Here is a 15,240-nt window from a genome sequence, read left to right on the forward strand (position 1 = left end):
GGCTGTGTTCAATTTTAAAATTGAACCGTGATGTGAATACCAACCTCAAGTCCTCGTCCCCCTTTGAATGATCATACGTGCTTGCTAGGAGAAAAAGATTTCAGGTCTATTTTTAAAAACGTATTGGTTTTTAATGAAATCCAGAGCATATCTATGCATTTATGGTCAAAACAAAAAGACCAATTAATCCGTTCTTAATTTAAAGAAGATTTGTTTTTTTATTCTTTAATCCATGAAATTCAAGAGATGAAAACCACAATACTTAACACAAACACAGACGATGCTGAGAATCCGCTGTCCTCTGACTGTAGGCTCATCTCCGTCATTACTGAAACCCTGCGGACGTTGCCGGAGGTTTGTTTACACAAGCTGGGTGAAACAGTGAAATGAAGTCCACTTCATGGATCTGGTTGGGTATCCCTCAACTCTTCTACATCAGCAGCTACTGTGATGCAGTATTTTATACATGAGGTGTCGAAAAATTCTGTCTGCTTCTGTGTGCGTGTGGCGGTGGGGAGGGTGTGGGGGCACGAGTCAGAAGAATTTTCAGTACCAGATAAATAATCACCAGAAGTTAAAGTTACCATTTTAGTAGCACTATGTTACAGATGGTGGTTTCATGTAGTATAATATGACACAGGTGGAAGTGGCTACTCATTGAATACGGGTCCGCGAGCTTGAAAAGGCACTGCTATTGTTAACACTGTGCTTTAAGCGTACCTGGATATTGCTACAGGCATTTTACTTAAATTCTACAGCTACTTATATAATTTTCTTATATGGATTTATTTTATTATTATCATTGCTATTCTAAAACTATCTAGAGTCATGCTGAGGAATCACAGAAACCGCATTCTAATCTGCTGTTACCAGTGCAGAAATCATAAACCCTAATCTTCAGTGGGGCTAATGAAATTACGCTGTCGTTGCAATATCAAGGACTTCCCTAAGTTATGGTATTGTACTTTTACAAGACTCTTAAGCAATGCTGGGAGATCAGGACAGTACTTTTCTACCTTTCCTATAATTTAAAAGCCTGCACAGCAAGGCTATTTGTATTCTACCTTTACACTGAAAGAGAGGAAAGAAAAAAAGAAATTCAGAGGCCAAGAGGCAGGTGCTAGAAATAATCAAAATAGTCAGCATAACATAACAGAATTATTTATCATGACCTTAATTCTCCATGCCTCCTGTCTGGTCAGGAGGTCAGATATACAAAATAAGTGCGAAAGTCTATGACTTTCAAATGACGGATTTTAATTTTTTTTTTTGTATCAGAGTTCATATCTTTAGATTTTGTAGGATTTAATCAGCACTACGGGTTAATGCCAGCTGCTGATTACAATACAAGTGTACTGTAGCAATCCCATTTTGTAAAGCACAAAATGGCATGGATTAAACAACAATAGTATATAAAATATTAAAGTGTACTTCCAGTGTAAAGTAATTACTCTACCAATTATTATAATGTTTAAAAACTGTATTCAAATAGGTTCCATCCACTTGGGATTTCCTTCTGCAGTTGGCAAGTCAATGACTGATATAAACGCCTTAGATAAGGAACACAAAATTATGAAAAAATAATCAAGATATTTGTGCTTAAGTTTATTTAAATAAATACATTTTACTTTGGCCCCCCACATTTCCTGTCTATGAATCTAAAATAAAATTAAAATTACATCAAGTTTGTGAATACTTAGCTACTTTGTTTTTAACCTATATGCAAGCAAACACAGCATAAAAAAGGAGACACCAGAATTTCCTCAGTAATATTTGAAAAATATATGCATTAAGTAAAACCAAATATACTATGCAAACCACTAAGATGCCAAGCATGCTGTGAGAGTTTATAACTTCAGGCTGCTCTGCCTAAGAATCGAAAGAGGTATTATGATTTAGTTATTGCTGGACAGCCACATAGCAGTTTTGCAGCACTGTTAGTGACCCACACCTAAAATACAGTTAAAACTTCTGCAGGGCTTTGTGAACACAAAAAGCACTTATGCAAATACTTATTAAATACGGAAGCTGAAGATTTGCCTATCGCATTGAGCGATGCTACGATCCAGGTTACAATGGCATAAAGCCATGTACTCACACTGTTGAAATCGACATTGTGATGTGTCTGGGCTGCAACCCACTGAAGTCAGGCACAGAGCTAATTTGAAAACATATCCGAGGCGTCTGAGTATCCACGTTCAGTGTGAAAATTTATATATGTAAGTACTTTTGTGAGTCAAGCCCTCAGCTGATGAAGGTATTCAGCACATTTTCACCGCATACTGCTACTGATACAAAGCTATTTAGCACAGCCCTCTTTAATCCTAGTTTAAAGACTGTCCGTTTAAATATTTTTCTTTTAATTAAATATTTACTGGATGGTAATATGTTAAATTGTAGACTACAGTAATCTCATTCAAGAAAGATATGAAAGTATAGTAAATGCCCTTAAGTAGTAATAGATGGTTAGCTTACACATCAGAAATTTTGATTACTAAGGCTGAGAATTAAATCATATTGGTGTGGGGTCCATGTTTTTTAATTCCAAAAGATAAAGCTGAAATAGCTAATGTCCTAATACAAAAGGCATAATATCCATCAAACCCCCAAATGTTATAAAAATAATTCCTTACTCTAAATAGTAAATAAAAAATATTGCATGACAATTTGTACATATCACGAGAGGAAGAACATCTACTTGAAATTGACTTTTGTGACATATCAGATTTTTTTTAAAGAAGAAAAGGTTCATGGAGCTATGTATTCAGAACTATTAATAGAAAGATGAAAACAAAGCATATCAGAAAATAAATATATAGGTACTTTATACCATATATATACAGGTACAACAACTTTCAGCATAAGTAATGCAGTATTTTTCATCTACTGCCTCACAGTCTCCGACTGTTGTCAAACCACACTTTAACCTAAATCATGCAATCAAAGGTGGATGCACAACCTGTCAGTGGGATCCCGCAAAGAACACGTATACTGAACTCACTTCCTTTTGTTCAAAGCTGCACTGCCACTTTAATACTACACAAAATGAAAAATTAATCAATTATCAACATCAAAGGATGACACAGAAAAAGTATTTTAAAATGAATGGAAGTACTGTAATAATTAAGAATCCTCATTAACACAGAAAATGGAAATATAAATTTAGAAACGAACTTTTGGAACATTCTGTCCCTAAACATAACTGCAAAGAAAGCACTAAAAATAAAGATAAAAGTGCTACCCTTATAAAAATGTTCTTCATACAAGAACACACACACCTGTGATTATTTCAAGCATAATCAGAAAAAAACTCACATTATCTTCATTAATCTTTCTGCTTTCCTTTCTAAATTAATTATGTTCATTAACAAAAGTAATTCCAGCCATATTTTATGGACTATTATTTATCAAAATGAAGTATTTCTCAACTTTCCTCTTTTATTTCAGAGCTGACCTAATGGACTGAGAGCTAGAATCATCTGAGTTTGGAACTCTTTCGATTTGACTTGCATGACATCACAGAAGTCATTAAATTTCTCTGCAAGTTTCTTCCACAGTGTGCAAAATTATCTTTAGAAAAAGGTAATCATAATTATTTACTTTTGGTATCTTCTCAAGCTGATGCTATGAATTACCATAAAACCCTCTGCAAGGCTATGCATTTATTATACCATTGCTATGAACAATTCCCACAGTATTTTTGCTTTTGTTTATGATATCTCATTCAAGTCCCCGACAGAACTTACTCAGTAGTCTAAGGACAAACAGACCACACAGAGATTAAGAGGAAAAGAAAAGAGAGGATTTTACACAATTCAGAAGGATTCACTGTGAGAAATACTAGCAAGTCATGATCGTAACAAGGCAAATTAAACTGACTTTCTTTATTTCAGACTCTTTTTTGTATGTTAGAGATGCTTCACCTTTACAGAGTGTTTCAAAAATAGAATTCAGTTGTGTATTGCTTGTACATTATCTTCAGTATTAAATATTGTTGAACTATTGAGAAATGAAAGCACTAGAAAACCATAAGACCAAACTTAGTAAAAACAACAAGTTACATAAAAAAAGAAAAACTTCAGCTCACTGTGTTCTTCTTTATTAAAGTATGTCATGCATTTTATCTTTGCAAGAGTTTGATGAGTTTTTGCAAGTAAAATTCTGTTTCCTCTATACTTGCTAATAGTCATGAGAATCTGTAGCTTGCACCTTCCCATTAAAAATGTATTGTATTTTTTGAAATTATTCACCCCGCCTTTTATCCAGATCATGTCTTTGAAAGGAGGAAGTAGATAATAAATGGAATAATTCATGATTTCCCATTAAATATGAAACTTTCTTTTGCAGAGTTTAGAAAATGAAGTTCTACATAATGTACAGAAGTTGATTAGAACTTTTTTTAACCTTTTCAAGAGAAACCTTTCACATTACACAAACGCATAGAGAAGTTTCTTTAGGAAAGGAAAATCTTTCACTTCCCACACAGTTCTGTTCTTTAGATCACTGCCTAATTACACTAAATAATACGTTTGTCAGGCCCAAAATTCGCTGAGATCATTCATTTGACCAAAGAGAATGTGTGTCTCTAAGTGCTAAAATCTCTTTTTGAAAGTTGTTTAATAAACATTGAATCCTGGTCACGGCAAGCAAGATTGTTAGGAATTATTCAGACAGAAAAAAATACATATTTAAATAATATTGTGAAACAAATTTAAAATTTATCGTCTAGCTCAATAAGTAAGTGACTTGTGCCATCTCCCTTTCCACAATCAGCAGGGAGTTTGGGATAGAGTGCCTTAATTTAAAATTTCTTTTACTGTGAAAAGATACATTTCTTTGGTTCTGATATATCTTTTCCTATATTTTTTAGTATTTAAAAGTAAAGAAATATCCTCATAAAATGTAAATGAGTTGACACAACATTTCAACAGTTCTCAACCAGAGTAATGTGAACAAAGGGAGTGCTCACAGGTCATATCCAAAGATTCACATCAGCAAGAACAGTAAAATCTTGCTAGGACCTGAACATGAAAGGGAAAGAACAGTTTATTGTTTTCTCCTTTGGCTGCTATGTTCTTCTTTAGCTGCCTTGAGCTCTCCTCTCTCCCTCTGTCCTCACAGCGTTATACACAGAAGAAACAGAAGCAGATCAAATCAGTACATCAGTAGAACACAGCACTGTGCAATCAAGGACTGAAATACAAGGGAAAAGCAGAATCTGCACCTACGCGTTACCTGTCTGTGTCTGAAATCATCTTTTGGAAGCTTTCTAGTAATAGCAGCTGCCCCTCCTCCTTCCTTGTCATAACCCCACATCAACAAGGTGTTTTCCTAACTCTTATTCTTGGCAGTGCCCCTCCTTTGTCCCTTGACAGCCTCACTCTGTAACACAGAAATGGTCAAATCCACCTCAGAAGGCAAAATTCCCAAGACTAAATTATACATGTTCAAACTGGGAAGCCCCAGTAAAGATTTCAGGTTGTGAAAAAGAGAACATGGCAATATGATAAGCTGTCAATGAAAAAAGGTCCCAATCTATTTGTTGAGTAAAAGATTTCCCAGGTCACCTATGAAGTCACCTTACTAATTTATTTGGTAGAGGTGACAGCTACTAAAAGGTCTGGATTAATCAAAACTCCAATCAGCTATTTGTGTTCAGCTTTCTTAAAGAACTGGTTCATCAATGCAAAAGACTAGAACAAGGGCAAATAGAAAAGCAAATCTAAAACTGAGGATCAAAACTCTCATGATTTAAATAACTTACAAACAGGTGACAAGATTAGAAGCAGCCCAGTCTACTAGTAGGGCTTACTAGTCTGCCATGGCTATGATGAAAATAAAGAATAAAACACCTTTCAAGCTATGTCTTCTCCTCTCCATCAGCCCACAAACCCCATTCTTCTCCCTCAGTGGACTCTCCAGGTCCTTCTGGCCTCTAACCAGGTGAGAAAGTTTTTTCCTCTTTAGTCTCGGAGGACAGATGGGGTTGAATATTCAGAAACCAACTGATAGAAGAAGTAAGGATGTAGGAAAGAAATCTTTTATTTCCTTCCACAAACCAATTTTGAGCAGTAACACTTAATGCCTCATTAATTTTCTGACGTCTTCCTAGCTGATACTGTCACTGAAAACAGCATAAAATTGGCAGGGAGGGTAGTAAATAATTTGACCCTTTTAATTCTCTTACTGAAGAATGGAAAAACGTTCTTCTATCAGATGGCACTAACAGAAGATTTAAAATGGATGCCAGGTCACTCTTGTTCAGGACTCGCCAGCTTCTTGTAGAAATGCTGCCTCAAGAATTAGAGAATGTAACTCTCTAAGACTTCTACCTGATACTTTTCACAGCTTTCAAAATTCAATAGTTCTCCAGGGTGGGATTCAGTGGTAAACGTACATGTCTACATCTGAACTGGTCACCCTAAGCTATCCATATAAGCAAAGAAGAGAAACAAATGCTTCAAAAGTATAATTCACCTTATTCTAAAGCAGTTGTCTGAATCCTAAAAGATCGGGCTCAACTAATCAAATTACTTATTCCTAATTATTTCCATTGTTTGTGTGGGGTGATTAACCCAGTCTTCTGGATTAGTTAAACTTAGGTGAAAACCCCTTTGCTCTTTTTGCAGGGAATGAGAAAGGTTTATGGAAGCAAAAGTTTGCGACTACATTCACCAGTCATCACTCCTAGAGCAAAAATACTGTATTCCAGTTTGCAGTACACAATGCAAAGCAGTTTAATGATTGATCTTCCCAGTTTTAGCTGAGATAGCTGACAATTGCTCTGGGTGTCACGGCCCACCTGACAATGAAAACCTTTGCCTTTTTGTGTTCCAGATAATCCTAAGTAGATCGGCCTTCTGGCGAATTCTAAGCAGAACAACCCACTGTATCTCAAAAACACCTGATTGTCTGCGTATAAGATAATCTTGTCCCCTGCCTGAAAAACTCCTATCAGAGCACGCCTTTACTGACACAAATGTATGAAGGCAAGCTTTCCATAACACACTGATCCACCACTTACAAGACAGAAAACACAAATACAAATTGTCTGCATATCTATGTCGGTCTGAACCATCACTGTATAATAATTGAGATGTCATCTGTCTACCAATGAGTCTTGAGTGAGGACACTGGAATTCCATCATCTGATTCACAGAAATACATCTAGTAAAATTGCTAATGTAATTTTTTTTGTTGTTACTACTAAACAAAGCTGTTCCTCTCATCAGAAAGTTTTCAAAGTCTCTCTTTCTAGTCTTTAACACTTTTCTTGATGATATGGTTTTCTTCAGACAATTTTCATTTGTATGAAGAGGAGAGAACCGTTACTTGATCTTTCTGGCCTTGACAAAAAGCTCAGGAAACAGGAATGACAATATCAAATTCTGGTCCATTTTATGCTCCAAACTCATTTGAAGATTCGACCCTGGTATAAATCTTATGCCTTATTTCACAGTTCATCATGAACTTTTCGACTCTCAGATTAGACATAAGGACAATTTTTAATTTTTACTGCAGCCCGATTCTGAGCCATTAATGATTTGATGAGTCAAGACCAAGAAGAGAAAGTATCAGGGAAAGCAGACTGAAGGCCAGTGGAGTCAGCCAGTCTCCTCATAAGATTATAAAAGCCTAATTCTGTGGCAAGAAAGCACTCACATTCTACATTGATGGAAACCTTTACTTTTTTTCCATTTCCACCTTCTTACACCACATTCACTTATTATTTCAAGTTAAAGTCTTAGAGAAGGAAACAAAATAAAATCAATGAAAAAACCCAAAGCAATATCCTGTTTTAATATAATTAAAGTACTATCTATCTTAAGCACTGTTTTTCCTTCCTCTTCTATCATATCACCCTGGGACAAAAAATTATTACAAAGAAAAAAAAAAAAGAAAAAATCTCCACATTTTTCCACAGAAAAACGAGATTATAACATCAGCACACTTAACAGAATTCTTTTCATTTGCTGAAGTTTGGAACCGAGTACAATACCATATAACAGAAGGATAACTGCAACCTTTTTTCCTTTAACTATGAAGAAACTAGCTTATCTTAATTTTAAAGAATATTATGAAGGATACAATTTTAGGGAACAGTTTTAAAGAATGTTGCTTGTTTCCATAAATGTGATACTACTCATACATTCCTTTATTTAGGAGGTAATAAATTTGTTATCTGCCTAAAATGCACCAAAAAAAAAAAAAAGGATATTTAATATTAAGCAGGAGTGTGGCTAGAAGAATTTGTCTTGACAAAATAAAGACTGACTTATTAAATTAACCTCCATATTAAAAAAAACTACAGATATTTAGGTGGCAAAAAAACGATATCCTGTCCTTTTATAAAGAAGTGCAATAACCTACTTCTGGAATGGAAACAATATTTTAAAAATCACACAGCATATTATAAGCCACTTCTCACATACTTTTTTTAATAAAAACATCTGTTGTCTGCTGAGACATACAAAGCATAACTTTCATTTCAGTAAGATCATTTACATTTATGGCATTGCCTTATTTTGTAAATTGGTTTAAAATTACAGTTGATGCATTTAGTTTTTTATTTCTAGATTAGCATAGTACTAATATAACTGTGTAGCTGCTAGTTTGTTACCATTTATTTGCTCTCAAATGATTGTATCAGGTTTATGGAACATCATTAGTAAATTACATACTATAGAAATTTCGTAACTGCTGAACTATTATCAAAAGATAAAATTAATAATTAAATACACAGAACATGAATGTAATCTTTTAAAAGACCTGCTTTAAAAATCTCCATAGAAATAAAACAGAATATATATGATATTTCAGTTTCATCTTCTAAGAGCCTTTGATAACTTTGAAAAACAGCATATTACAAAACAGTAAAGAAACACCCCACTTTGTGTAAGTATCACAGAACAAATGATAAAATTCTCACTTCATTGTGGATTTCCTTGCTCATTTCCTTTTCCACAACCTCCTGACTCAAAGTTTGGATATAAAATGAAAAATTGTATAGGAGGGCTTTTTGGGTTGTGTTTTTTTATTTTGTTTGTGGTGTGTTTTTTTTTTTTTTAAGAGCAGTAAAAGGCTGACCTGATCAAATCAGAGCTGCAAAATGCACTTTCAAGCACCCAGACCTTCGTAAAACAGCAGTGACATCTCATGTAGTCACAGAGGGAACACTTCTGTCCCCAGCATGGCGTTGAGTACTGCAGAAATCCACTGGGGCTGAAGACTGAAACAGCTCACTGGGAAGGCAAGTCAGCCTGCGACAATTGTTGTAGCTTAACGACGACAGCAGCAGTGTGTAGCTGGTACGGAACGAGGGTGATAGTAAGTGAATGTGCTTATTTCTGTGCTTGCTCCCCGAGGTCAGACACTTCTTCCTCCCTCACAGAGCAACTACGCTACCCTTAATTCAGGGGACAGGACCTCTGTCAACACAGCATTTGCTCGGGAAGGATCTGTTCCTTATGTTGGTCCAGCTCATGCAGAACCTGACCGAGTCACAGACCAATCTTGATTTCCTTCTCTTTAAGCAGGGAATATTTAAACCAGCCCTGACACCTAGCACAATTAGTATGACAGTGTGATCAAAGGTAACTGTCCCACATCAACCAGGTGTACTCACAGAGCAGTAACATGGCACTTCCCACTGCCTCCCCTAACTCACTTTCCTGTCACTCTCCTACAGACTGTGACCATGATAAAAGAGACTTTCCTGCAGAAACAAGGGAACAAATCAAACTTCCAAACCCTAGGATGACATATTGAGAAAGTCCTGCCCAGTCCCATCATTGAGCTAATCTTTAGTCCATCATCTCTGAACCTAACCTTAATTCAAATAAAAGAAGTGGAGTGTGAGTTTGCTTTAAACAGATTGCTCTCCTAGATCATCAGACCAGATAGATTACAATTTTTGTACTGACAGTTGGAACACTTACTAGCTTTATCATGTTGCCATTGTAAAAAATAAAGGCGAATCAGACATATGTCACAGGAAAGGAAAGTGTGTCTCTGAGTATTACGTGATAAGGCTTTAGGACACTGCTGAAGTTATTACCCCTCAACTCAAATTTAGTAATTTTCCAGATTTCATTTAAAAGTTTCTAGGGAAGGTCTGCAGGTACATTCTTAGGCTAGGAAGGAGAAAAGAAGCATATTTTGCAAGAGACGAGCTGGTTGAATTCCTGTCTGATTGATAGAATGTTTTTATGCTGCAAGGGTGATCTTGAAATATTCATTGTTAAGCCGCCTAGAGCCCTTGTATATCCCTCTTTTTGTCATTTAAATATTGAAATAAATAAATAATCTTACTTAAGCAACCAGCAATTCGGATTTGTTCGAATTCTTTCATTAATTTTGATGGTGCTGAACCCCGGATCTGTTAAAAGACTCCAGAAGAATAAGTCAGTAGTAGTCTCTTGTAACTTCTAAATGTAAATATCTCAGCTGTAAGAAATCAAAAGTTATCTAGATTCCTTTCATTCATCAGGTTTTTAAATAACTAATGGTGTAGTAAATGCTTCACTGCAGAAGTCAGCACTTGGGCTTGGCTAAATAATAATTCAAAATTACAAGAACGTGTATGTCGGTATACTAAGCTTCCACCCCAGAGGAGATATTTCACAGAGGCTCGGAAAAAAACCAAGCAAACAGAAAACAAACAAAGAAAACCCACACGAAGCACAATTTCAAATACGATTACTGACACAATCCTAATAATAATGTTAGAAATGTGATATAATACTTTGGTAAATACACAAATTAGTAAAACCAAGGAATTAAATGCTTTGATATATTTAAGATCAGGAGAAATGAACCATCATTATTTAATATCCACTTCAATTTTTAAATGCCAAGTTCCACTAAAAAGGGTAGGGCCTAGGGAACTTTAAATTTAAATGATTATGATGACTAGAAACAAAGGAAACAATAAACTTATGGATGTTAAAATGCCTCAAAAAAGCCAACTTACGCAGCAGCTTCTTGTTTTGACAACCCTTTGATATTCTTCGCCAAATAATCATCTATGCCATCTTTGTCTTTGATCAAATGAATCCTAAATTTAAATGAAAAAAATTAAAAGAAACACTGTGAGGTGCTAACACAGACTTCTGCAGCATGTATAATATATTAGAATTGCCAAGTAGAGCTAAATACTGAAATATTGACAAAGTAATATATCAGACATTTTGTAAACACATACAAATATCTTTTTAATTTTTTGGTCTGTAGTTATTTCATATCTTTATTTCCGGAAGAAAACAGAGGTGGTATTAGCTTTCAAGGACCTGGTTATCTGATGTTTCTGTCTAAACTAGAAGAAATTGTGTATTAGCTAAATCAATAACAATTGATTAAGAGATCCATATCTAAACTGTTTTCTAAACCAGAACCATTACATTTTTGCATTATCAGCATGGCCCAGAGAGGTCCAATCTATTTTCTATTTAATTTTTTCAAAATTAAAAAAAAAGAAAATCAACAGAAAAATTCCCAAACCCAACTCAAAATGTTTCCTTTAGTGCAATGTAGACTTTTAATAGTGCTCTCTGTTTTCCACAGTTTGAGCAGCATATTGCAAAAGGTGGTCCACTAAGGGGGTAATCCAAAGGGCCTTAAAATAAACAGCAAATTTCGGGATGCATGGATCTAATTTTAAAATTTGAATGGTACGTCATTTCACCTTTCACTTGAGCCATCATCTCTTTGCATCTCCACTCTGATACACAAGAGATGCCTTGAATTTTAAAGGATAATATGCACTTACTGACCATAAAGTGTATTTAAATAGATTCTGATATCCCAACTGCAGAGAATGTTATCTTTATAAAAGTAATGCAAATTTATTTTTATTCTTCTTTAATAGAGCATAAAGATTGTCTGGTTAATCACACAAAGATAAAAGAAATTCAACATCAGTGTTCCACATAAATCTATTACTTCCCTCTTTCTCTGTCTGTATTACCCTGCTGTCTTTCATTACAGGGATGAGAGTAAATTCTTTTCAAAATGCTAGCTAATATAAGCGTCATGCTCCTTATTGCTCTGAGAATACCACAGACACTTCATGAAGTTCATTTAAATGATAACAAAACAGCTAAGCAACGTAGAGATATTTTGACATGTCTGTATTTAAAACAATGTAATAGTGAAAACTTCTGGCACAAATAGGGCATTTAAATTTGTTCCAGAATTTACTACTACTGAGCTGCACCAACAGAGGCTTACGCTTTCAAATGGTACATAACACAATCCATATGAGTTGCTGCTGACCATGTGAAATGTACACGTTATGGATATTGCCATAAAAATTCAGCTATAATCAATACACAAATTTAACCCATATCAAAAATTTCACACCAAAATAGTAACAATTTAGGAAGACACATAATTTCATTAGGACAATGAAGATAAAGTAATTACTATATATTTTAAACTGATGTAAAACATATTTCAAGATACACTAGGTCTACATGACATAATAGAAAAATTGAAAAATAGTATATCGGGGTAATTAAATATGAAGTATTCAGTAGACAACACAAAAAACTCTGACTGACCTTTGTACTTTAAGACTCTAATCTGCACATCAGTAGCCCATAGAGAGCAAAGTAGTTATGGGGAAGGGGAGGTGGGGGGGACTGGGGAGAGTCCAAACCCCCAAACTGAAACAGTCAAGTACAACAAGCAAATTCCTAGGCATCACTATCAGCTTGCTGCAATATAATTTACACTGCAGTCAAAAATCATCTTAAACTGGAACAAAAGAAAGCCTGATCCCTTTTCATTATCTTCTCAAAGATATTTTAACTAAAAAAAATCAGGGGAAAAGCCTCTAGAATCATACACAATTTAAAATGTCACCTGCCCTATAGTCAAGGTATAAATTTCTGAGTTCTGTTTGGTAACACCCTCTAACTCACAGTCACCTACAGCCAAGGGAAAAAAAAACACAAAAGCAAAACCTTGCAAACAAATTACTGTGTACCTAAGTTCTGCAACACCCTGTATTGGACTGATGCAACTACACACACAGTCATCCATCACAGAGAATTTAAGTCACTGAAAATAATAAATACTTACCTCATCCTGGCTGTTATTATCAAGGATTTTAATGTAGCAATAACACAGAAAAGACAGGCAGATGATACATAAGAAAAAATACATAGCAGAAAATAACACCAACTCAAAAAAATCATTATTTTAAATGGCTTTTTATATGCAATGAGAATTAAAACCAATAAAAGTAATTAATGTGAATAACTGAGTCTGAGACTTGGAATGGGCATTGTTTCTTAACGGAGAAATGAGGTGAGGATGGCACCGGGTAAGGGATGTTGATGGTTGTCACTTGCTTTTTCCAAACTGTTTTTGCCTTATTTTTCCAGTGTTTCCATGATGACTCACTATATTTCACAAATAGTTTATAAAACAAAAGTCTACTTCACCTGTAAATTGGCTCCTATTTAATTTTAAATCACTCACTTATTAAAGACAAATATATTTTAATCCAATGGACATCTATCCCAGAGTTAGCATTTTATACCATGCGTTCCTGCAACTATTTCTGTTACCAGTCCACACAGCAAAAAAATAGCTACTGATTTTTTCCCAGATATAAACTTCATGACAAATACACCTGGCTTTTTAATCAAACAACAGAAATAAGGTGTGTAAAGGAGCAAACCAATTCTCACATAACTTGCTATCCCCACTGCCTATTCTGTTAGCTCAGACCCCAGTTTTCTCAAAATTTCCTATTGAAGAAATGGCAGAGCTTGTCTTGCTCTCGTCACTAGGCATCTACAGGTCTACACGGAATCACACATGTCTTTTCTGCAGATAGGCACAACTTCTATAGGACTGCTGCAGAATGATCTTGAACGTGAGTGAGTGAATACCTATCAGCATAAGCCCCTCAGAAAGACTGGGCCCAAGGATACCAGGTTTCTGGATCCTTACTGCTTTTAGACATGGACATGTAGCTGCTGAACTCTGAGATGTCCCAGACCTTTCAGCCAAAGGGCTAAAAGGAATGCCAGGATTGGGGCAAAAAAAGAAAAAAAAAAAAAAGAAAAAAGGAAGAAGAGGAAGAAGAAAATAGCCAAATTCTTTCTGAAATGGAGGCAATTCCAGGAAGAAGAGCACAGTGGGGCAGAGTAGTAACTGAGAGACCAGTACTCACTGAGGGAGACAAAATGTATGGATACAAGCAACTAAGGAGAAATGAGTGCAATGGAATGGAAAGCCATGTAGGCATGTGCAGGAAGAAGATGGCTTGAAAGTATTATGGCACTGTTGTTAATTTCCTCAGTTATTAAGTACAGGATAATGCTTTTCAAGCCAGTTTTACGCATTACATTTTCGGACACACAAAACGATTTTGTGTCTGAAGGAAAAAAAAAAACACAACTTTGTTTTTCATCCAAGTAAGTACCTTTTCAATGACCTACATTCGTATCAATGCAAGACAATGTCTGCTAATTGGAATTAACTTCTTGTGGCTCTTGAAGGGGTTTTGAAAAATTGGGATGAAATATCTACCTTAAACGGAACACATTTCCTGTTTCTTTTTTTTTTCCCCTTTTAATTATGAAACTCTCCTAAAAGAGACTTTGCTTTTCCTCTGATTTTTGCAGTTTTAAATATTGCAAAAAAGCAAACATAACTGTCACCTCAGCAAAGCTGATGGAAGCTATTCACAGTAAAAAGGACACTCTGAAAGAAAAGAGGTACATACCTTGCAAAGTCTAATGAGGGGCAAACAGTCTGCTCTATGAACCTAGGATGCTCCTGTGGGCTTTGCAGGATTGCTTGAGGCAACACATTCATTTTAACTAAAACAAACAAACAAAACCAATGTTACTTGAAACAATGTCTTCAATGTCTTCACAGTGATGCAGTTTCTTATCCTTCTTGTGCTGCTTCCCAGGCAACTCTCTTTTATTTCCAGTGCACTACTGTAAAACTGGACTCCAGTTCCACACAAATCTCTTCAGGCCTCAGCATTACTTCAGTAGGACATAACGCATAGGAATGGTCATGGTCTTACTTTCAACTGTTTTCTGTCTTTTGTTGGAGTGCTTTTGATTTGCACAGGGGCAACTGATTCAGGAATCTTAATTGCATGCGATTTCCTGTGCTTTCTCAAGCTACCTAAGTCCAGGTGTTAATAATATTTTAAGTTAATACATAAGGTGGACAAAAGATTCAACATTTAGCGTGCAATGCAATGACAGG

General features: G+C 35.4%; 1 protein-coding gene across 1 annotated transcript in view; it reads right to left on the reverse strand.

Annotated features, from left to right (window-relative positions):
• TTC29 (tetratricopeptide repeat domain 29) overlaps nt 1–14,832 on the reverse strand; it is an 87,634-nt gene extending 72,802 nt beyond the window's left edge. The window contains exons 1-2 of the mRNA XM_086611996.1: nt 14,741–14,832; nt 10,973–11,056 (exon numbers count right to left, since the gene is read on the reverse strand). Of these exons, the coding sequence (XP_086468122.1) occupies nt 10,973–11,056; nt 14,741–14,832 (176 nt within the window). The remainder of the gene's footprint in view (nt 1–10,972; nt 11,057–14,740) is intronic.
• Nucleotides 14,833–15,240: the final 408 nt, after the last annotated feature.

The sequence above is a fragment of the Tauraco erythrolophus genome, chromosome 5, assembly GCF_009769465.1.
Source record: "Tauraco erythrolophus isolate bTauEry1 chromosome 5, bTauEry1.pri, whole genome shotgun sequence".
NCBI lineage: Eukaryota > Metazoa > Chordata > Aves > Musophagiformes > Musophagidae > Tauraco > Tauraco erythrolophus.